This window comes from Bolinopsis microptera, chromosome 8 (assembly GCF_026151205.1).
Source record: "Bolinopsis microptera isolate Bmic1 chromosome 8, MBARI_Bmic_1.0, whole genome shotgun sequence".
In the NCBI taxonomy this organism is placed as follows: Eukaryota; Metazoa; Ctenophora; class Tentaculata; order Lobata; family Bolinopsidae; genus Bolinopsis; species Bolinopsis microptera.
The window spans coordinates 9,910,598-9,934,528 of record NC_087079.1 but is presented as its reverse complement, the minus strand read 5'-3'; the positions used below and the strand labels follow the sequence as shown (position 1 = coordinate 9,934,528).

At 39.0% G+C, this 23,931-nt stretch overlaps 2 protein-coding genes and 1 long non-coding RNA gene across 4 annotated transcripts in view; all 3 read right to left on the bottom strand.

Annotated features, from left to right (window-relative positions):
• LOC134819317 (DNA topoisomerase 2-alpha-like) overlaps positions 1-1,552 on the bottom strand; it is a 29,761-nt gene extending 28,209 nt beyond the window's left edge. Inside the window, exon 1 of one of the 2 annotated variants that reach the window (XM_063829212.1) lies at positions 1,514-1,552. The gene's annotated coding sequence lies outside the window, so the exon portion shown is untranslated. The remainder of the gene's footprint in view (positions 1-1,513) is intronic. The other variant, XM_063829211.1, reaches the window with a different exon arrangement.
• A 10,710-nt stretch (positions 1,553-12,262) lies between these two features.
• LOC134820090 (uncharacterized) lies at positions 12,263-13,076 on the bottom strand. The gene is made up of 4 exons (XR_010160851.1): positions 12,929-13,076; positions 12,709-12,783; positions 12,492-12,564; positions 12,263-12,343 (listed from the first exon to the last, which is right to left on the bottom strand). It is a non-coding gene; the product is annotated as an uncharacterized LOC134820090 (long non-coding RNA).
• Positions 13,077-17,359: 4,283 nt separating this feature from the next.
• LOC134820144 (soluble guanylate cyclase 88E-like) lies at positions 17,360-22,496 on the bottom strand. The gene is made up of 15 exons (XM_063830366.1): positions 22,343-22,496; positions 22,060-22,154; positions 21,753-21,828; positions 21,299-21,397; positions 20,953-21,196; positions 20,716-20,814; positions 20,383-20,518; positions 20,017-20,165; positions 19,661-19,802; positions 19,363-19,476; positions 19,030-19,101; positions 18,535-18,718; positions 18,207-18,341; positions 17,835-17,998; positions 17,360-17,569 (listed from the first exon to the last, which is right to left on the bottom strand). The coding sequence occupies exons 1-15, from the start codon at positions 22,494-22,496 to the stop codon at positions 17,360-17,362; spliced, it is 2,073 nt and encodes a 690-aa protein (XP_063686436.1).
• Positions 22,497-23,931: the final 1,435 nt, after the last annotated feature.

Genomic DNA, 23,931 nt, shown 5'->3' with positions numbered 1-23,931 from the left:
AACTGACTGTGCCCACTATAACTAGGAGGAGTAGTAAAGAGTGGAAGATTGTATGGTCAGGAGTTCCCCAGGGATCAGTCCTTGGACCATTACTATTTGTGTTATTTATTAATGATTTACCAGATAACATTAAAAGTAAAGTTAAAATATTTGCTGATGATCTTAAGCTTATAGCTAATGCCTCCGAGCATGAAACTATAGCTAATGATCTGAACGAACTAGAGATGTGGGAGAGTAAATGGCTTTTAAAGTTTAATCCTACTAAGTGTTCAGTAATGCATTTAGATGTTAACGATAACCCAAGATCAAGTTATTCTCTTAATGGAGTTACATTGGCAGAATCTGTACAGGAAAAAGACTTGGGAGTTATAACCCATAACTCTCTGCTTTGGAATGAACAGATTAAGGCTTCAATATCTAAAGCCAACAGAATGATATGTTGGATTGTTAGAAATCTGATTATCAGGGAAAAATCTGTGATGATATCCATTTACAAAGCTTTAATAAGACCCCATTTAGAGAATTTTGTTCAATTGTGGAGTCCAGTTGCGGCTCATGGAAGTTGGGGGATCATCTTGCAGCTGGAGAGCGTCCAGAGGCGGTTTACCCGTCTGATTGACGAGGTGGGTACTCTTCCATACAGTCGTCGACTGGAAATCCTCAATTTGACAACGCTGGCAGAGCGGCGAATACGTGGGGACCTCATTGAATCTTTTAAAATGATAAGTGGTTTGGCCAATTACGGAGCTGGTTTGTTCAGTATGAGCAGATCTGGTCTTAATTTGGTATCAAACAGTAGATGCAGTAAAAGTAGCAGTAAAATGAAGAAAGTCCACAGTTCTTTTCTTCCGGAGAGGGTGAGACCATATTGGAACAAACTCCCCTCGGATGTCAAGAATTGTGGGACTGTGTTAAGTTTTAAAATAAGATTAGAGGCTTTCAAAAAAGAGACTATTTTAAACGGATCCGTAAATGATATTCATTTTTGGTATGTTTCGGACGAAGTATTAGGAAAGATTGAGGGATTAAATTATGCTACTAATAAAGAGAAGCACAATGAATATCTTGTGTGTCATCCTCATGTTGCTAAGAAACGCTTTATTAACTTACATAGTAGTGGAAAGTATGTAAATTAGATTCATTTTATCTTGGTTGTTTAGGCCAATAGATTTAAGATATTTTTAAAACTTTAGTAGATATATTTTTGATGATGTGTGATGATGTTTGTGTCATTATATTTTGATTTGATTTGATTTGATTTGTACAAAGCCCATTAGAAAATGGTTAAATGAAAGATTCGACAGTATTGTTATGATTTGGGAGCAACTCCAATCAGCGTTGACACAATCTATCAAAATGAACAACAGCGCATAGATTTCTGGGGATTGTAAAAACATTACAAAAATGTCACATTATAACAGCAAATAATTGTGAGCTAATAAACTCCTCGTTATTTTTCGTAGATTACAAAGCTCAACATAGAAATTTGATCAAATTTTGATTTTGTACTTACCTTATCAGTAGAGTTTCGTCATAATTCCTAAAATATTCCAGTGATCAAGAAAAAATGTAAGAAATTCGATTATAAACATTACACATATTTCCATAATGGGAGGGGGCGCTGAGAACAAAACCGTATCAGTCATTAAAGGAGATTTTTTAAATGTGACAGATTTTCCACAGTGATTATAGATTGCACACAAATAATAAGTGATGGGATTCTTGGATCACGAGCTGCTCGTGACGAGCAGTGGCGTAACAAAGGGCCCTGCCGACCCAGCTGTGCGGGGGGGGGGGGGGGCAAATCGTCGTTTGAATGTGGGACAATTTGGAAGAACTTAACTACGGTACTAGCAAAACTGCGCGTTTTGATCTAGAAACATACTTTTTTAGAGAGTTTATCTAAAATCATCTAATTTGTTCAATTTTAGGGAGGGGTGCCAAAAGGGAGGGGGCACCAACATGACAGGGGGGGCGCTTTTTCAGTGGGGGGGGGGGGGGGGGGGCCAACAGCCAACGTTACGCCACTGATCACGAGGGCTACCAATATCCAATACCTCAATTGCCACAGTGATGCAGCCGGTATACTGATCTTATTGGTTAAATGTGCATTTTTATAACTGTTATAACACTTCAAGAAGCCAACTATTGCAACAAATTGTAAAATTTACAGAATAAGCAGAAAATACGTGTTTAATAATGATCGAAATTGATATAATATCTGGAATCTGGATACTGGTGGAGAAGTGAATCACTTGATAGAGATTGACCAGTCAGTTTCCAGTAGTGAACAATAAAAAGGAGAATCACTGTCACGTTTCAAGTTTATGGTTCACCTTCTATCCAGATACATACAAAACCCAGATTTACCACGGAGTTTGGGGAAAGGTATTTAAGCCGCAGTGAATCGGGGTCCACAGTAAATCGGGGTTTTTATTGTTCACACTAATATGGTAATTCCTAATTTGGGTAAAAAAAATTGCTGCAGTAAATCAGGGTTTGCAGTAAATAGGGGTGCGGTAAATCGGGGTATTACTGTATATTACAAAAACCTAATTCTATAATTTAATTCTGATTTATGTCGGGTTAATATCTTCTGACCTTTAACCTAAATCATCCCTAACTGAGCTTAAATTTGAATTTGACAAACCAGTTAGATCTGAAAAGCTAGGCGAATCTGAATTGCTAGGAAAATCTGAAGGGCTTGGTAAATTCAAACTAGGTATTCTGATTTTAATCTTCTCGCCTTGGGATGACTCAAAAAAGAGTGCACTCTTTTCCTCAACACCATTCAAATGTTTCTTTTTCATATGATATCTCAAAGAAGTTTTGTTGCCATATGCAGCACTACAAATTTCACAACTGAAAGGTTTGAGTCCTGAATGTTTTCTAAGATGCTGAGTTAGAATGTGTGTATTATAAGCTCTGTAACCACAAATTGAACACGATATAAGGGATTTCTGATCATGTACAGTCCTGATGTGATATCTGAGTCCGGATTTAGATGCGGAGCAAAACTGACAAAACTCGCAGGCAAACGGTTTCTCACCGGTGTGCTGGCGCATGTGCTGCGTCAAGTTCTGTTTTAAACTACAGATGTACCCACACTCGAAGCACTCGAATTTCTCCCCTTTATCGTGTTGTTTCTTCATGTGGTAATCCATGCCGTGCTGAAACCTGCAAGAGTAATCACAGAGTACACATTTCAACAGCTTTTCTTTGCAAGGAAAAGCTTTCATTTTTCTGTCATCTCTAGGTCTGATGTAAGTGGTAACAGGTTTATCCACAGAATTGAAGTTGATATCTGATTTGGGCGGGGGAACAATTGGTGTCCAAGTACCCTGGGGAGATGGAGGTTGAATGATGCTGATAAAGGCCACACTGCTTTCCATTGTCAACATCAGTTCATCCTGGATAATAAGTTTAGTTTTTATTTTATTAGCAACAAAATATCAAACTATTCAGTTGGAAATTATAATATAATTATAATAACTAATTCATCAGATGTAGGGGGTTTGGTTGAGCTTTATAACTCTATTAGCAAAGTTCATTACATAGCTGTACACTGATGTGCTTTGAGAACGTTAACACATAATTTAAAATGCAAAGCCCAAACTGCAGTTATTTTCGCAGCTCTAACGAAAGCCACTACCATTTACAGGTCATGGTTTGACCTGTAAATGGTAGTGCAAATTTTAGTGCAGTGGAGGGAGCGGTGTGGTGCATTAATAGTGACAGCCTACTGATTTAGAGTTGTTTTTAAGTGAGCATAATGGGTATATTTTTGGACCTAAAGGCTTTACTATGACAGCTTTAAAATTGGTTCTTTTAATCATTTATTAAATATCACTTTAAAAATACATAAATCTGGAATCTGTTCACACTGTGAACCAGCCCTATATAAAAAAAACCCTCTTAAATTAAATATTAAAAACGTTTCAATAATGGAAATAGTCATACAATTAAAAAATTTACCAAATTCTTAATATCTACCTTAAGAGAAAAATACCTACCTAAGTCAATGTCTACCTGTAATACACTAAATATTAGGTTAAATACATAGGTGGTGGAGTCAGCACACATTTACCAAAATCAAAATTTTTTAATAGGAGGAACCTGTGGGCCGAGAACACTGGATTAAATTTGTTGAAGGGGAATGTTTTCAAATGGACATATTCAATATTTTCATAGCATAAAAGTTTTCTCGACTCGTGTCTCTCCCACCGACCTCACTGATTGGTCACTGGTCAAAACCACAAAATTTTGGTCAAGGGGACAGCAGAAAAGCTTCTCTTCAAAAAATTCAAAAATCTCTTTTTATATAATATTCTGATGATTTTCTGTTTATCCAAGCTTTTTTTGAGAATAGAACCTCAATCGTGTCAAGCTTTAATTTACCTGGGGACACCAGGTTATTATGTTTATAAATATATTAGAATATTCTAATATAATTGCAGCAATGCAATTTTATTCCATAGCTACCAGACCTATAATAGATGATCTCAAAGCCTATGTAGAAGCAATTATGGTGTGGCATGCAGTCAACAGCTCTGCATGTGCAAGCTTCATCCAACTGCTCCATCGGTGGAATAGACTCTGTGAAATATGCCCAAGATATGGGTACCGCCCCAATGGCCAACGCTAAAAAGACAATTCTGATTGTCAAAAATCCTGAAGACCTAAACGAAGCAGAGACCCTATTTAAACACCTGGGAGTTAAGATCACGACATTCGGGGAACGCCATCTTGTAAGCTCAAAAGAATTCAGGGAAGATTACATCAAAGAAAATGTCGAAAAATGGGTAGTTGATATTGATCAACTTGTAGATGTAGCAACCAAAGAACCACAACTGGCTTATTTGGCCTTTATTAAAGGAATATGCCACAGATGGAGATACTACATGCGTATTATACCAGACATTGGAGAGCACTTTGTCCCACTAGAGAGCAAGGTCATGCATGTGCTCACTCCAGCCCTCCTTGGTCGCCCTGTCAACCAGCATGAGAGAGAAATCCTTGAACTCCCTATTCGATGTGGAGGCCTAGGTATCACCAATCCCGTCAGGATAGCATCTCGTGAATATGCATACTCAGTGGCACTCAGTGGTGTAACGAAGGGCCCCGCCGTCCGCCGACCCCGCTTTTTTGGCGGGGCGCCAACAGGCAAGGTTACGCCACTGGTGGCACTCTCTAAAAATCTTGTGAGTTTAATCAACCAACAAGACCAGGATATCACCCAGTGGCGTAACGAAGGGCCCCGCTGTAACGAATCACCTAATTTGTTCAATTTTAGGGAGGGGCCCAAAAAGTGGAGGGGGCGCCAACAGGGGGGCGCTTTCTTGGCGGGGACGCCAAAAGGCAACGTTACGCCACTGATATCACCAAGCTGGATATGGGCAAGATGAAAGAAAAGAAAGAAGAACTGAGGAAACAGAAAGAAGAGTTTCTATCCCAAAGGTTCAAGATGCTTTATAATGGGTAAGATCATCCTCATAAGAACCAATTAAACCAAGCACCATTGGAAAGAACATTTCTTGACATCAGGGTCACTCATCCTAATTGCGACTCAAATACGTTTAAGCCACTAGATAAAATCTACAGTACCCATGAGATTATTATTAAATCTAAAATAGCTAATAATTTAATAAATTATTAACAGGCCCCTTAACGTGGGCAATAATATACGCTTTATAGATTATATAAACAAATTGAAGTCTATTTTCCAATGTTGTTAAGTGTCTCTTTAGATCTGTTTTGGTCTTTCGTGGGTGTTCCCACATTTGTTGGTTGAGAATACTCAACATAACATACATGATGCTTGACTGCTTTATTGACCCGGAAGGCACCGGGGGCAGACATCCCAACACCAGTGCGTTGGGACATAGTGTTGGTCTGCTTCAGGACGTGTTCGATCCTAGAGAAGCCGCCATCCCCTCTACTGCTTTAGCTCAGCGGCAGCATGAGCCCTGGTTTCCTGCCACATTGGTACCTCTGAAAGTACAGAAAAGTGGTGGATTTCGGGGTCCAGGATACTCCCTCTTTGTTCTTTATGGTGGTAATATTTCTCTGAGATGTTTGCAGAGTCTTTATTTCATGATCTTTCTAGTCGGATAAATCCTGGAGAGCATCATTTTGTCCCCAAAGAAATTCGACTCTCCTAATGAATGCTTTTTGTGTGCTGCTTTTTGTTAACACTTCATCTAGATAGGAATGTGAGTCTGCTCCACCCAGCTCTTCTTTCAGTTGCAGGTAACTGGTGTCTTGCACCTCCAGACACAATAAGAGCTGGTGTACGGGAGAATCAATGAAGCTGTTACAGAAACGACAGCCCTCACCACTGCCACCACCCATGATCTTTTGGATATTCGCAAAGAGTGGTGAGCTGCCGTGAATGTAGTCCATTATTCGGCTGTCCAGATTTTTACTCGTGTTGTGCCCGAATAAAAAGTTGTTTTTGTCTAGGAGCAGCCCACTGTTTTTGATCTTTGTGATCACACCGAGTATTTTGGTCTCCTTGTTGTTACTGACAGTTCTGCATCGCAGATTTGTTTCGATGCTGTCAATCCAGATCTTATTTTTGTAGCTCATTATGTCTGCCTGAGTGTAATAGGCCAGATCCTTGAAATGTTGCTGCGTTAGGTCTATCATTCTGGTTCCGTGTGACTTATTTTCTTTCCAAAGGAAGTACTTTTTCAGTGACATTGTTAAGACATGAAAACTTGGTATTCTGCTTTCATCAACTTGGTAGAGGGTAGCTGAAAGATTGTCACCTTGTGTGAGTATTTTGCACATGAATTTAACCGAGAGAGCTTTGAGTTGCACATCCAGTGGTGGTAGGTGGAGAGCAAGTTCGGTTAATTCCCTTTGTGGGTTCAGGACTGATCCAGATATTTTTAGAATTATTTTATTCCAGAAGCTTTTAAATTGATTGAGACACTTGTGAAGCCAAATAGGTGCTGCGTAGAACAGTTTAGTGAGGACCATTGTCTTAAGGAGGAGAGTGAGGCTGTAAACGTTTAGACCATAGTTGCGGTTAGTTGATTTTGTTATTAATCCCCACTTTCTTTTGCATTCTTTAAGTTTTTGAGACGCATGAGAAAGATGAGAAAGATCTCTCTGAAGAGAGAGTACTTATAAAATTATTCAAACAATATACACATGCACATAATTGTCACAATGACCCTATATAAAAACAACCCTTCAAAAAATCAATATATTCCCTATCTCAAATATTGGGAGAAAAATTTGAATATCAACCTTTGCCTTGTGGCTCCAAATTCAAATCTAAACTGTTTATATCAACAAAGTTCTTTCTCGCACCTCTGTCCCCCCGTAGAGAAATCACTGTTGTTCTTAGGATTTCGAAACGAAGGCGCTTTCTTATGTATCCAACAGCATCTGAATACCTTTGCCCTGTGTGGTATTCCATCTTGCTAGCAAGCTTCTTTACTAGTCTTTCAGCTTCACCACCCATTCCACCAGATGTTGAGAAAACTAACGGCGTGAAGCTTCCTTTCTCTACTTCCAGAACCCTTGCATTGTAACATCTTTTCTTCTCATTTTCATGGGACTGGTACATTGCTGGGATCGATTTGCTTGCATTGGAGGGGGCTGGGGCATGGAATACCCTTACATCAAAATATGCCCTCTCTGAAGCATTCCAAATCGATCTTGCAGAAATGTCCAGCCTAGCTTGGTCTCCTACGACTGTTCCCTTTGGTAACTCTAGGCCATCAACTGGAAGAAGAACTGGCTCAGTCTGCACATCCTTGCATTTCACAGTTCTCATTAGTTCTGCAAAGGTGTCTCTCAACGAGTTGTGCCGCAGTGACACATACCCACAGAGTTTGCAGATGAGCGCATGGTTTGCCGAGTATTACTGGCCACACGTACATGTCTTAGGGCTATCCTTTAAGTTTAGGTTATATCTGAGTGCTATTGCGTCTGAGAACTGTTGTTTATTCATCAGATATCCATACTCTTTTAAAGGTAGTGCTGTTAACCAAGCACTTGCCCCTTTCTCCGCAGCTAGTTGGAACATCAACTTTGCCAGTGGTATTGACTCAAGCTCCTGGCGTATTACTGCTTGTTTTTGTAGATAGAAGAGATTCTGTTCGGTCGTTATTTCGGTTTTCACTCCTTTGCTGTGTTTCCAGTCTTCTGTGTAGTTGTCTACCTGCTTGAGAATTGCTTCTTTTAGATGTTTTTAGCCTTACAGGAGAATTTACTTCAGTCAGAGAAAGGGTCCTTTGTCCCACTTGTCTTTACAACATCTGGAGGTACGTATGGGACCACTCATATGCACTGTAATCGTAGATAGTGTCTCTGAGATGATAACTGACCACAATTAAGAAGCTAAGTGCCAGGTCAACAAGAATTTCGCCGCGGTTAAACCACGCACAATCAATTTTCCCTACGATGTACTTGTACCATTAATTATTTTGAGTGAAAACTGTGACTGGAAAAAAGTGCAACTTATTTGCATACTATGTTTTTTATAAATGAGTGGGATTCGTGTATGGTAAAAATTGACGATTTATTTGACCAATTGCAATGTAGTGCAGCGCATCAATCAATGAAACTAATAAATCAATGAAACTAATAAATCAATGTTTTAGCTCATTTTACAAAGTCAAATATTTAAAACAATTAAAATTGTATAGTGCTCAATTTGTAAATGACTAGTTGATCTTTGCTATTGGAAGTTTGTCAAGGACTGGCAGCTAGCGGGGCAAGGAATGCACGGGCTTAGGGGCTTTTGTGCACACCAGAACACTAGCTCGGTAGATTTTTGGAAACTAGAAGGACTGAAAACTAAAATTGTTTTTTATGGAGGCTGAGGCATGTTTTTGAGAGGGACGGTATAATAGCTTGTGGTAACAACTGGCCTTTACTTTAATAGGATGAAGTTTTAGTTTTAGGACAGGAAGAAGGCATTAAGAAGATTTGCTCTTTGTTTACAAGGCAGAATATAAGCAATGTTGGTTATAATATGTATCAATATCTAGATCTTCGTTTATCAATTTTCACTAAATGGGTTTAAAATTTTAATAGGGAGGGAAATTCATCAACTTTATTAAAAGTACCTATCAAAAATAAATCTTATATCAATGTAATATATTAAAAATCATAATCCTAAGTCTAATAATAAATCTGTTAAAAACACTTTCTCACTACACTGCGCTCACACACGTTAGTAAGACAAAGGAAAATGCACACCCAGCTAATTTTCAATTTCAAGATAATCATTTTGGATGTGTGGACCCTAGGGTAGACTTAATGTCAAAATTTAGATTAGAGCATTCGAAATCTTTGTTTGTCCAATCAAGATCAGCATGGTTATGCATAATTATGCTGGTTGACGAGCAGTGATTGCTTCATCCTAGACTTCAGGCAGGCCACACTTAGACAGTAGTCACGTATACCAAGCTTAGGCACAATTACGTTCCAAATACGAGTCGTTCTGCTATTGAAGTTGTCAGGGGGGTCTGCTTGGCTTAGTATAAGGGTGGGTTTCCTACTTGAGCAGGTGAAATTTTCATGGAGGGATGCAACTTGTTTTATTGGAAAGTTATCAATGGTTAGAGTATATTCAGAATTATTGTCAGTCTGGGAGGACGATGCTGGTTTAAAGTGAATGAAACAGCATTTAGACAAGTTGACATGGAGTTTGTTTGCTCGCATGTAGGAATATAAACTAGCTAAAAGAGAATTACCACGCATATATGCCTCCTTTTTAGATTTCCCAGTCACAAATATATTGGTGTCATCAGCGAAGGTGACAAATGATCCCAAACTGGAGCTGTTGGCGATATCATTAATATATAGGAGAAATAAGAGAGGTCCAAGAATCGAACCCTGAGGGACTCCAAACTGTATTTTCAAGGCGTCAGATTTCTCACCAACAACTTCAGTATATTGTGATCTATTTGTTAAGTAACTTTTTATAAGATCATTTGCCACCCCACGTATCCCATAGCCCTGTAATTTGACAAGTAATGTACCATGATCTATTGTATCAAAAGCTTTGCTAAGGTCTATGAATATGCCTAAGACATGATGCTTAAGTTTTAGAGATTCAGTTATAAGGTTTACTGAGTGATTAACTGCATGTGAAGTAGAGTGTGACTGCCTGAAGCCAAATTGTGTTTTAGATATTATACCCTGTGAGCTAGCAAACGAATATATTCTTGAGTAAATGATCTTTTCAAAGATTTTACCAAATATAGAGAGAGTAGAGATTGGGCGGTAGTTTTCTATCTCTTCAGGGTTTCCCTTCTTAAGTACAGGAGTTATTCTACCAGTCTTTAGAACGTCGGGGAACGTGCCATTACACATTAAGATGTTGATGTATCGACTAAGGATCGGTGTAATTACGTGAGATGATCTTTTGATTACACTAACAGGAATATCACTTGCTTTTCCATTTTCAAATCCTTTTATTATTTCCGTTATCTCATAAGGTGTACAGTCTTCTAACATAATCGATTTTTCATTAGTCTTTCCAAGGAAATCATAGAATGTTTTTATAGGGAGAATTGGTAAACCAGAGGCCTCACTGCTACTAAGTGTTTCATTGAGCTTAGGGGCAATAGAAACAAAGTAAGAGTTGAATCCATTGGCTATGACTCTACGATTCATGATTCGTTCGTTGTTTATGATAAAGGGAGGCTTAGTTTGCTTCTTTTTCTTGCCCCTGAGCTCATTGATTATCTGCCACGTTTTTTTGCTGTTTTCTATATTTTTATGGATTTCATTGCAGTAGTACGATCGTTTGGCGACCTTGATAATACTTTTAAGCATTCTTCGGTAGTCACTGAAGACTTGATAGAGCAGTACATTACCCTCAGGGTTTCTATTTGTTACAGTGCTTGACCAGTCTCTACAGAGTTCATGTTTTCTTTCAACTGAGACAATGATTCCATCGGTAATCCACGGGTTGAGTTTGGGAGTCCTTTTGGTAACTTTTGGTACATCAAGCTTACAGTGTTTATCAAGTGTTTCATTGAAGCAGTCCAAGAACTCATTGAAGTTTACCGAGGGAGTCAAGTCATTCACCTTCACCTCGAGTTCATTAACAAAATTAGTAAGTTTGGAACTTGAATAATCATAGTAGCGAACATGTTTAAGTTTTTCAGTACTGTTTTCGGTAGGAATTGACGTGAAGGTGAATATAAAGGCATGGTCACCAATCCTATCATTCAATAATAAATCAATCCAGAAAATTGCGGAAAATAACTTTGTGAAGGAGGAACTTCACTTAACACATGACTAGCGTCACGCGCAGCATAACAGACGCGTCATATACACATAATTATAGGAAAGTGGTCTATATTACGAAGGAGCAGACTTTTGTCATCAACGTAGCGCCGTTGGGCTTGTCATACGCTGTATGACCCGCCGCGCACTTCGTGCGCGGCTCCCCTGTATCGTCAGGACAATACGGCTCTTACTAAATCGCTCGCCCAAAATTTTTACGTGACTTTGGTTTTTATGGTTTTGCAGCTCAGCCGTATGTTAAGATGCGTACTCGGGTTTCAGCACGACAACTTTACTTAACGGCCTAATTACTGCTCCAAATTCCCATGACTACTAGAGATTATTTATGTATTATATTTCATTAAATTGGAATTATTAATTTAACTACGTATAATGGGCTCCTTTTAACTAGAGTATGGAAATTCAAGTTCCGATATTATGGAATACCTCCCGGCTTGAGACTCACTCAGGGCACAGTTAAAACCCAAACTCTCATGTGTACAAGTGTAGATTATGACAATAATTTATGTATAACTATGGACTTTGAACTTTTAGGTTAATTTATGTCTAGAGTTTTAACTTCGAACTTTTAGATGAATTTATATCTGGAAGATAACCAATTAAAACAAGGGAATATGGATTGTAAAATAATGCAAGACCAATCCAATAGTACATAAAATAAGTGTTCAATCTCATGGTAAAGTCCGTTACCCTAAATCAGTTGGGTAGCTGGGTGATCAATGGGAACTGCAGTGTGTATTTATAACGGGGCTGGCTGACTCTCTCTCTCTGGACGATGGACAGATAGCTTCTAGGATCACAGGTCGCTTCTAGGATCACTGCGAAATGGAATTGGTAAGAGGACGTAAAGGGGACATATAATTAATTAAGAATCTAATGACACGTTAGGTTGGATAAATCAACATATAATAAAACAATACGTAAATACAACGATAACCAATAATTGAATACACAATGTAAATTAAATCTATAATTGACTGACCGTGATTGACCTCGTTCTCTCCTAGTCCTACATTCTTTATAACGGCTGGGAACGAGGCACAATCCGCGGGAGGGGTTTGTCCTGAAAAGGGACAAATTAAAGCAAGTGACAGATTAATTAATGACAATAATATACTAACTAGGATAAAATTAAACAAGATAAAGTTAAATAGAGTATTCTGTAGAATACGAAATATGTAGAACGTATCAATTAATGCTCAATGACTTACGAGATAATAAGGTAGGTGGTGCTAAGGTTGGGACAAGCAGGCAGGTTAGGATAGGGCTCACCCACAATATTACCTAGGAAATGATAAACTATTAGGGACTAATTAATAACCAATCGGGAATGACCTTAGTATTACGAACAATGTGAAACAATAATTTGGGAATAACATTGCAATGAACAACATCTAATGAATGGGTTACATAATAATAGAACAATACCTCGAGCAACAAACTTCCTAGCTTAGCTGGAATTTACGGAAGTGACGGGAACCAATTGCAATGTTCTGGTGACTTCTGGTGGGGATGAAAGGATAAGTATTTTAGTCGCATAATATACTAAGGCTTTTGGATCAATGAACTTAATTCTAACCTCACTAAATTAAAACGATCTTTAAGGATACAAACAATAAGGTCAATGATTAAAACAAGGGCTACCAACCTTCTTAATGGACTAGTGACATGGGAGAGAGAGACAGCACACTAAACCACCCCGGGCCGGAGTTGCTGAAGAAGAGCGATGGCAGAAGAAAAAGGCAGTGATAAACTTGTCTTCCATCCTTTTGTAGTCCTAGAGTGTTCCGTGGAAGGGGAGTTGTGGATGAGGCGGTATAGCGCGTTATCCAGGTAGCAACAAACAGGTTATTACAACAGGTTATTGATACAAATCCCGGTTTTTAAAGCTGGTTAAAATACCGTTCCACTAATTGACGAATTCAATAACTCTGTTAATCCAATAATTTCGTTATAAATAATTCTAATAACACTAAATGGCCTTTCTGACCAATGGCTGCAGTGCTCTGCAGATCTCTCCTATCAGATCTTAATCATATAAATGATCACTTAATTCATCTTAATCATATAAGTTAACACCTAATTCATCTTTATGAAACCTTATGTTACGAAGAATATTTGCAAATTTACATGGTTCATTTACCATTTTAATCCACATATTTAACACATGAATTACAAATGAACGGCATCACTTGGGACCAACTTGACTTCTCAGCTACTACCTACGTCCTTAACACCGTACAAAACGGTTTTACATAAACCCTAATCCCAACCCTAACCCTAACCATAACCCCGAAGCTGACCATAACCCTTACCACAACCCTAACTCTAACCCGGGCCCTAAACAATCGAATTTGTATTTTACTAGCATGTCACGTGACCAAAACGGTTTTTTGCCCATAACTCTCCAGGGAAGCATTTTAACCCTACGTCATGGGGGGTGATTCGGAATCAGCGTCCAAAAATACACCGATCTAGTTTACTTTCATGCCCAAAGGGCCTTTTCACAAGAATTTTCTTAAAATTTGGGCGAGCGATTTAGTAGGAGCGGGACAATACACCATATATAATATAATAGTGAAACGACCGTGGGGGTCACAACCAACAACGTAATAAAATAATAATATAAGTTGGTGTTCAACGACTAAAATTGAACGATTCATGCAAATATGATCATGAAGCTTGAATACAAGCTTGAATACATCGAGATCGTTGTTCTGCGAAGCAGAGCAACGATCGACGAAGCAAGAATGCTAGTTTGCGCGGCGCGTCGAATCGGTGAAGTCCTCCAAAAATGGACCATAAATGTTATTATAAGTTACATTACCTACTTCGGATTTCACGACTACCATTTTATTTAATCTAACAAATTATATATAAACTTGTAAAGAACCATTCCTTGACATGGCTTTTGTTTTTTATACTTTTAACTGCATATCATTACACAGGCGCAATAACGGTGTATGTCCAGTCATTTACAATTTAACTTTTAAAATTAATTGAATAATTGACAATATGGCAACTCCTTCATTTTGTCATGCTCCGTAGCGCCCCAAGAATGATGAATAAAGAACCATAATTTGATATTTTTACCGGCTCTTACTAATAAATTCGCTCGCCCAACAGAGGCACATATTAGGTGCGATGGGCCATGGGTGCGGGATCGCACAATTTACTGTTTTCCGCACATTTCCGCATAATTTATTGTTTTCCGCATACTTCCGCACATTTTGTAATTTTCTGAATATTTACGCATAATCTTGCATTTTCCGCTAAATTTCGCATAATTTTGAAATTTTCGCGTTAAGATTTTTGAGTGTAAAAACCAAAATATGTTAAAAGTCGGGCACTTTTAGGACCGAGACTCAGGCCCTTTTAGGACCGTGACTCAGGCCCTTTCGGGACCGTGACCCAGCTGCCCTTTTGGAACTCATACCTATAGGCCACGTGACCCAGTTACCACGTGACCCAGGCCCTTTCGGGACCCTGACCCAGGCCCTTTCGGGACCGTGACCCAGGCCCTTTTGGAACTCATGCCTAGGCCACGTGACCCGGTTACCACGTGACCCAGGCCCTTTCGGGACCATGACCCAGGCCCTTTCGGGACCGTTACCCAGGCCCTTTCGGGACCGTGACCCAAGCCCTTTCGGGACCGTGACCCAGGCCCTTTCGGGACCGTGACCCAGGCCGTTATGGAACCCTTGTCGTTACCGTACTTCGATCATACCTGCAGCCCTTTTTATCGGGTAATGAGCTCTATATATTCGTTGTAGCGTTGGCTTTATAGTGGGCTTTAATGGATCTTGGATCAAATGGTTTACAAGTACTGACGATCAAGCGTGTCACATATTTGCGATAACGCATGGGATCTGATCGAGTGATCGACTCTATCAAGAGGCGTCTTCAAATAACTGTCTCCTGATCTCTACCAGATCAAGTCATTGTTCTCAGATAACTGAATCTCAATATAGGTTCAATCATGGTCTTATGGTCTTATTAGTAAAGATCTACACCCTCAGTAATACATAAACAGACCTATTTTTGATAAGAGCGGCGGTTATACGTTTAGAATTTCCAAAGTCCTTCAGAAAATGCAAAAGAAAACCGCACAATTCCCGCACAAATTTCGAAAAAATCGTCGCAAATTTGCCGCATAATTGGTAAAAATTTACCGCACCTTACCGCACATTTTACCTTTATAGTCGGGTGCGGTACCGCATAATTTCTTTTATTTTTTACCGCACCTAATATGTGCCTCTGTCGCCCAAAAATTTCACGTGACTTTGGTTTTTAAAGGTTTTACAAAACCCAAATTCCACCAACGCCCACCAAGATCCGTATCTACAAGGATGCTGATATTACCATTCTGTTATATGGAGCTGAAGTCTGGAACACAACAAAGAAGCAAATGAAACGGTTTGAGGTCTTCCATCTGACCTCCCTGAGAAGAATCTTGAAAATAAAGTGGTTCTTCCCGTGTCTCCAATGAAAAAGTTCTCAGGCGTGCTGGAATTAAGTCTATCGAAACTTTCATCGGTGCGGCTTGTAGCGCGATGCGTTACTGTGCCGCGCCGCGCACTCAATGAGGCTTCTCACAGCGACATAATGGCTAGATCGGCGAGATGCGCTACTGTGCCGCGCCGAGCTGCCATGAATTATTGACATCGTCAATTAACGGTGCGGCTAGACTAAGGACAAGGTGGTACGGACATGTTGTCAGAATGCCAGAGACGCGGTTTCCTTATTTCTTACTGGATATGGATTGGAAACCAAACTATTGAAAGAGACTGAGAGGTCGACCCCGCAAAGGCTGGATGGCCTGTGTACTCGAGGATGCGGCTGAATTTACAGGTGTCGATAACATCAGCAGAGATGCAGTAAAACAGTTGTCTCTAAAAGTAAATAGCGAGTGGAATGGAGGAACCTGGAACATGTTACGCCGTAGAAGAGATGTGTGTGATGCAGGCCACTCCAACGACTAGGAGGAGACCTCTTCATGTAGCATGTAATTGTATGAAACGATCGTTAATTGTAATAATAAATTGTAAAAGACACGGAGATCCCTACGGTTGATGGAAATTTAGCGTCCGCTAACCGGCGCAATTCCAAAAAAATATTTTTTTAATTAAAATTTTTTTGCTAACATTGTTAAATTTGGTACCAAAAGCAAAAAGGTACAAAGTAATTGCCTCGTCATATGCAATATGTGTAAATTTAAACTATATATATAGTCACACGTTGACATTGTAGACACTAGCAACTAGATCTGCCGCGCACGATCTCCAATCTCACTAGCTGAGCTTAGCGTAAACAGCGTAAACACTGCTTCAATTTAGAGAATATTCACTGCAAGTGCAGAGACTTGTAATAAATACTGATGGCTGATGCCGGTGGGGCCAGGACATTTACATAATATACACTTACATGTCAATTGTCACATTACACATACATGACAGAGCTAGCTGTGGAGTGCATTTTCTAGGCCCGGTAATTGTAAACCGTAAAAGTTTCTGCGGGAGCCACTGCACTTCCCATTTGACTATTTTACTCCCTACAAATTAATTCAGAACGAAAATTACTTTTAGTTTTAACAACTTGCGCAACATATGCATTTATGCAACGCTAAAAATAAACTTATGCAGCACGTGACCCCCAAATCAAACTTTGCGCTTTGACGCGACGCGGACACGCACCGAAATAATGCGAATTTTATTTGGTTTTATTTTGGTTAAAAACGTAGGGGTGCACGTTGTAAATAGGTATTACTGTAGTATTACTATTACAACATTTGCAACCAATAAGTATAACAATACAAAATATGCACGTACCAGTATCATAAATATGAAATGATTTTGTAATTACTACTACAATTAACTCAATTTGTGATTGATAATGATATTACTATTACATATTTTGATAGTTGGGTGATCGTATATATAAGAAATAAAAATAAAAATTACGCTTATAAAGTATTGTATTATTTTTTTACCATCTCTAATTTTACCCCCATTGTTCGGATAAGTATAACTGATAACTACATGACTCATTGCTGTCTCTGGTTAAATGATAAGCTCTAAATTCATATAATTGTGCATACTGTACTGATGTTTCGAATATGGAACTTGGGTTTATCTTTTAGGTAGTTTTGTTTTAAGTTCTTATTGGCGTCTACTTTGCCATCCGCCACTAGTTCAGCCACTTTCTGCAGTGGATTTATCTGTCGTTGCATCGCTGGGTTGTTACCCAACTGGTTTAGAACTTCCGCACTTAGTTGAGCTCCTTCGTTCACCTAGAAGATTTTTATTAATGATACTCAAGTTTGAGAAAGAATTATTCCTTAACCAAAGAGAAAATGTATCAACATTTGTGATTTAATTCATATGCTCTGGAAACCATCTTGCTAGAAATTTGAATGGAATTTTTAGACAAATCTTTGAACCCTGCCATGCATGGCAAATTAAACCCTCGGAAAACTGAAAACTGTTTAAATTGCCGAAGTCATCATGTCTAGTTTATGTTAGTAGCTCATGATTCCGATGATCAATCCCACGTACCTGTTCCAGAACCTGGTTGACCTGTTTCTTCGCTTCCTCCTCCATCATCTCCGTCTGTGTGTAGGAGGGTAGGATGTTGTCCCCCTGACCGCACAGCCAATACGTGGGTAACTGGCCCTTGCCTTTGTGGGAATGCCAGCCTCGCTGACGGGTAATGTAGTTTCCTGCAGGGAGTTGTGCTTCTGTGAAAGTGCTACCGGGGGAGTGCTCGCTTTTGCCAAGCAGCTTGTTGCAAAAATGATACCGAAAGCAAGCTTCTTATATATATATTATATAGCTGTATAAACTTAGACTGTTATGGAAAAAGATTCGTTTCAGTACAAAAATACAAAATTATTTTCTATGAATTAATGAATTGCTTTCATGACAAACCGTATCGCTTGAGATGCTCGTTAGTTGAGTCACTGATGTGTATTTTAAGGGCCTCACTCGCGGTTTCCATTCTCGAGGCTGTGTTTACTGTGTCACCGAACAAACAATACCTTGGAACCTTCCAACCTACAACTCCTGGAGTAATAGAATGTGTTTATAGAAATGCCAACGCATAATATTCAGTATATTGTGTTGCTGTAGCTGGATTTAAAGATTGCTAACATTTTGTTGGTCACCGAGTTGACCCTTCTTCACGAATTTCATTGAAAAACATCCAGTCGAATACTGGAAAAATCCTAAGAGACTCCTGAATAATTAGTTTTTATACCTGCGACAACTGCTCCAGAGTGCATTCCTAGTTTGACTGTTAGGGGTTCTTTAAGGAAAGTTATCTTGACTTTCTGGATTGCCTGAACCATATCCATGGCAATGTCAGCAGCATGCTTGGCATGGTGCTCCGTGCGGTCCGGTAAGCCGCTTACTAACATGTACGCATCACCAATTGTTTCAACCTACAAATATTAATAGTTCAGTTTCATGGTTTGATATGTAGAAACACATTCAACCCTAGAACACAGTACTCTGTGTGTCCGGAATTTCGGCTCTGACGACCTCGAGCTTCAGTACCCCGGAGGTCAGTGAATCAAGCCCGATAACTTCTCGCCAAAATTAGAACTTCCAAGATAGTGTTAGGATCATGGCGATTGCAATATACTCTTTATTTGACGTTCCCAGTTGTTATTTACGACATTTTAATCTCTCGAAACAAATTCCCGCTATAAATATAGTTCCTCGAATATTTCACAGAGTGATTTATCATTACCTTGTAGACGTTAGGGTTGGCATCTGTGAGCGTGTCAAATGTCATGTACATCCTGTTCAGCAAGCCTGCCACCTTGGTTATTTGACGAGGTAAGTAGAGTATTAAGATTCTTTCAGAACACGGCAATTTAGGAAGATTCGAAGCGGATGAAAGCTTTGAACGACATTCGTGTTTCGACCATCTATTTTAGTCAACTTAGAAGTCTGATCATACGAGTAGCTCAAATCTTAAATCGTTATAAAATCATGATCACTGACAAAGTACCCAAATATGTCGGGTTGTTTGAGTTGAATAGGGCCTCAACTATAACATACAAGGTAAAAATATGCAAACCTGCATAGGAGAGAGACCACTGCAAATTTCAGTAAACCCGACCAGGTCACTAAAGAGAACTGTTGCTTCACTATACTCTTCACAGGTGTTAACAAACGGGGTCCCTTCCCTAATCTATCAAATATTTTTTAATTAAATTAAAGGTTCCAGTTAAAGGTTTTGAATTTCCGCTCATAAATATTTATATCAACATGAATAATGAATATGAAGAATCCTCGTGAAACTGTTTCTATATTGGTAAAAATGTCCTCCTCTTGCCGGAATCTGCTAAGTAGAATAAGATAAAAAATAACCGAACCTGCAGAGCAACATCTTTCGGCATGATCTGTTTAATGAGGCCCTCAGTTATTCTCATCTCGGTGTTAAGGACGGAGAGGTATTGGCTCTGGACCATGCTCTGTTCCCGCTCCTCGTCTAGCAGACGTCGGATCAAATGCAGCCTGGGGACATTACCTCATCACCAAGTGATTTGTAATCAATTAGGTCGAATGATAGATATTAAATTATGATTTCGATAGCAGGCCCAATCCAAAAACAACTGAGGTTGTTTAGATAAAGTGGTGCAAAAGTTTCACTTGACTAGATTGGTTTATTTGTGTCACGTGACTATCATGATACAGCTCTGAGCTCTCTGATTGGTTAAAATACTCCTACCTAAGTGAGGAGGAGACTAGTTGGTTTTTAGTATTGTCGTGAGCTTCCAGATCCCCTAGGAACACCGACTTGCATGCCGACATGGACTCCAAACGTGGGGAACAAAGGAAGATGGCATCACCAGTCTCTTCAAACACTAGTATCTGACCCTGAATACGAATTTGATTTTAGTTTTACTTACCTAAGGCATCTGATTAAATATCAGTTTAGAATGAAGCAACTAAGCTTAGATGAAACGCAATTACCGTGATTTTACATTATAAAAAATCAAGTGAGCACAACAAGATTACAGGAAGAACTCAACAAGAACTCAACAATAATACAACAAGAACACAACTACAAAACATCAACAACACAACAGGTCACCTGTAAGCGGAAGTGCAGATCAATCTCTGTCTCTTCGTTCTTCATTAGTTGAGTGACCCCCTCGCTTCCCTTACTACACAACTCAAACACCATGTGAGTATTACTCCGAATGTAGTTCCAAGTCATCGTACCATATCTGAAATCATGGCACTAATATTTATACTGAAATCAGTTGATACCCTGTAGCTTGTTGCTGGAAAAATACATGAATTAGTGCAAACAACTGTCATCTTTCGGGCATGGCGGATAGAAGGTGGAAAATGCACTTATTTAGGTATAACTTTATAGTTAAGATAAGAAGTCAAGAGCACCAATAGCTTCGTCTGCATGTACCTTGGTTTGCGCAGAGCAAAGTTTTTGTTGAGTTTGGAGCGGACCAATTTGGGCATGATCTGGTCCAAGGTGCTGCCCACAGAGTGGATTTCGTTAAACCTGGAGGGAGGTATCACACTTTGTTAGATTTTTATCAAATCGTTAATTCGTATTTCTTTTTTCTTAATTTCTGTAATTCTGATGATCTGGAACGAAATGATGATGTAATGGAATTGTGATGGTTCTTGCGAAGCCTACCTGTCAAAGTATATGAAGAAAGGGAACAGATTAAGAATACTAAGTGACGTCAGAGGCATTATCTCATCCATTTCCCTCTCAGAAGCATCCTCGTCGTCCGGGTTATCGTAGAACCGGGAATTGTCAAACTGGAGACGGAAGTTTGTCTGGAATATATACCCATCTATTTGCTGAGGTTCGGCTACGATCTGGATGTCATCTTCTGGAACTTGATAGAGGTTCTTCAAAATGAACTTGATTAATCCTGATCGGAGAGGAAAGCTGATCAAACAAAAATGTATGGCTTAAAGATATAAAATCTGTGAAATGTAATGAAAGCAAAAGAGCTCGTATGTTTAAATCTAACCCAGTCCAAAGAAGGCCATGTTAGGAGCCCAGCATCTCATAGCCAGGTCAAATCCTTGGTCGTCTTCCTGACTGACTGTGTAGGACTCGTACATCAGACCTGTATGATAAAATGCTACAGCCACTTCTCAAAAAAAGGGAATTATGTTAATAAATATACAGTCATACCCCGAATCCCGATTTACCGCATAGTTTGGGGGATAAGAAACATCCGCGTCCGCGGTAAATCTGGGTTTTGTTTGTTGACATTATACATATTTATACATGTTGATTGTTGAGCTTTATTTGGGGGAAAGAAGATGGCCGCGGTAAATCGGGGTTTGCGGTAAATCGTGGTTTTACTGTACAATGTTTTAAACAAAAGATATATAATAATATATTCTGTAAATGTGATAAATAAAATTTTTAACTCTTAAAACTAAATGTTTGAATGAACGACGAGTTGAAAAGTTGACCTGCATATTCGTATGACTTGTAGTCAAAGAAATCATTCCAGGAACGGAAAAAGTCTCCAGGGGTTCGACCGAGAAGCTGAAGATGACATTGATTAAAACTCAGGAGTTAGATAATAACTGTTTTGTTAAATTTCTAATCTGATTTTCACGAGAGAATATATCAAATCCAAAGACTTCTGGTTGCATATAATTTTGATCCGGGAAATCATCGAGCACTAATTAATAAAGCAATAACGTATGAATTTCTGAAATGTGTTCTGCAATGATAATTTGAGCGGGTAAAATTTAAAATTTAAAGACAAATTACTTTCATGTTCCATTCTTTAATAGTGACTTTGATGAACCATTCCCCAAACAGAGCAACCACTTCATTCACATCTTTTTTTACATGCTTACTGACTCCTGAGTAGAAAATAACATCATTCACAAAAAATACAGATATCTCACGGAATGGCTGATATCCTTGGTTAGTGACATCAATATTGCAGACGGTTAGCAATACCCTGCATAAAATACGATCGTATGGCCATTTTATGGCCCTGCATAGTGCATACCCACCAATATTAATTTTAAAGTTCCCAATATCTCACCAACAGCAAGCTCTAGAAAAAGTTGGTCTTCATAGTCGATGTAATCGTCATAGTCCTCAGGAACTGACGCCCCTGTGCAGATGATGTACCATGACCTCTTCTCAAAGTCGCTGTAGAACCCTAACTTGATGGCGTTGAAGATGAACCCATACATTTTGGAAGACTAGTGTTTCCTGGGATTGTTTGTTGTCTATTAAGGAAATATCATAACTATAAATTCTCAAGAAGACCTTCTCAATCATGAAATCAGATCATATTTACCAAATAAGTTAACACCACAGAACCACTCATACAAATTACAAATGAAGCACACAACTAGATCCCCACGGTGACAACGGATAAGCTGCCAGAAACTTGGTCCAAACCCAAAGCTCTACATCAACTGAGAGGAGACTAACCTGACAAACTTGACACAACCTTGAAAGTACGGTCTGCGAGCTGCGGCAAGTTATTTACATTACCGAGCTTCTAAAAGCATTTCTCTCACGTGATACCTCCACCCGTCTAGCAGAAGATGACATGTTAGCTACATTAGACTTGACATATGTCCCCACTTTGCTAATGCTATATCACAGACCATTTGCTCAAATATAGAGATATTTCGGCCGATAATATCGTCAAAGACAGTGGTATCTTTGGAATATGGCACGTCACCAGGGTGCACCTCGTAAATAGACTAGAAAGCTAGTTATATAACTGCGTGTATGCAAAAACTTTGGAGGGAGAAAGGTGGTTTTTATTAACCAAAGCTGACAAGTCTTTGTCAAGAATCTACAGCAATCTAAAAATCAACTCTCCAGGTGTATGAATTGACAATTACATTATAGTAATCGGCACTATTTTGGTGATAGTTTACATGGTTGAAAATAGAGAGGCTGTAAGGAAATAAACATATTTGATTTATTTTAGCAAATATAATGATCGCTTAAAATAAAAGCACCATTCGTATTTATATCATATCTCTAATCTCTATCCGTCCAAATTGTACGTGTTACGGAAAATATATTGTCCAAACGGCCTAATCGTATTATACCGTCCTGTATTCACGGTAAAAGGTAACAGTTGAAGCTAAGTGGCTAAGTGGCCACAAAATGGCTATAAATAAAATATTTGACAATAACCCACCCGTTATTCATACTTTTGCTTATCTGCAAAATTGCCGTCTTTTTACCTGAAGGACTTTTTGTTATTTATTGGAACAAAACAAAAAAACGAGAATTACGATTAATTGATCAGAAAGGATTTTCTTCGCTGTATGCTGATGACCTGGTAATAATTGGTACACGGTCGAAGAGTCGCCAGCGGAGGATAACGATCTCCTAGCTTTAAGTGAAGTTATCGCCTGATCTATTAACTAACCTCAGACCTTTAACTTAGTTTATTGTTTATGACAATCGTTTTTTCTTGGGTCACCTATATAATGTAAAACCGATTGAAAATGCTCCAGGATCCAGGAGAGACAGCCAGGATAAAAACACACCCGGACTTTTTACTGCGGGGTTGGTTATTGGCCTGATTGCTATTTAGTGACAGCACTATATTAATATTGTGACAAGGTTGATTTAATGACAAGGCATATTTAGTGCTGG

Coding starts and splice junctions, on each gene's coding strand:
- LOC134820144 (XM_063830366.1), bottom strand. CDS start 22,496: ATGTATGGGTTCATCTTCAACGCCATCAAGTTAGGGTTCTACAGCGAC. Junction 19,477..19,660: donor CGAAAGATGTTGCTCTGCAG/GTTCGGTTATTT, acceptor AATATTTGATAG/ATTAGGGAAGGGACCCCGTT. Junction 18,719..19,029: donor CCAACCCTAACGTCTACAAG/GTAATGATAAAT, acceptor TAATATTTGTAG/GTTGAAACAATTGGTGATGC.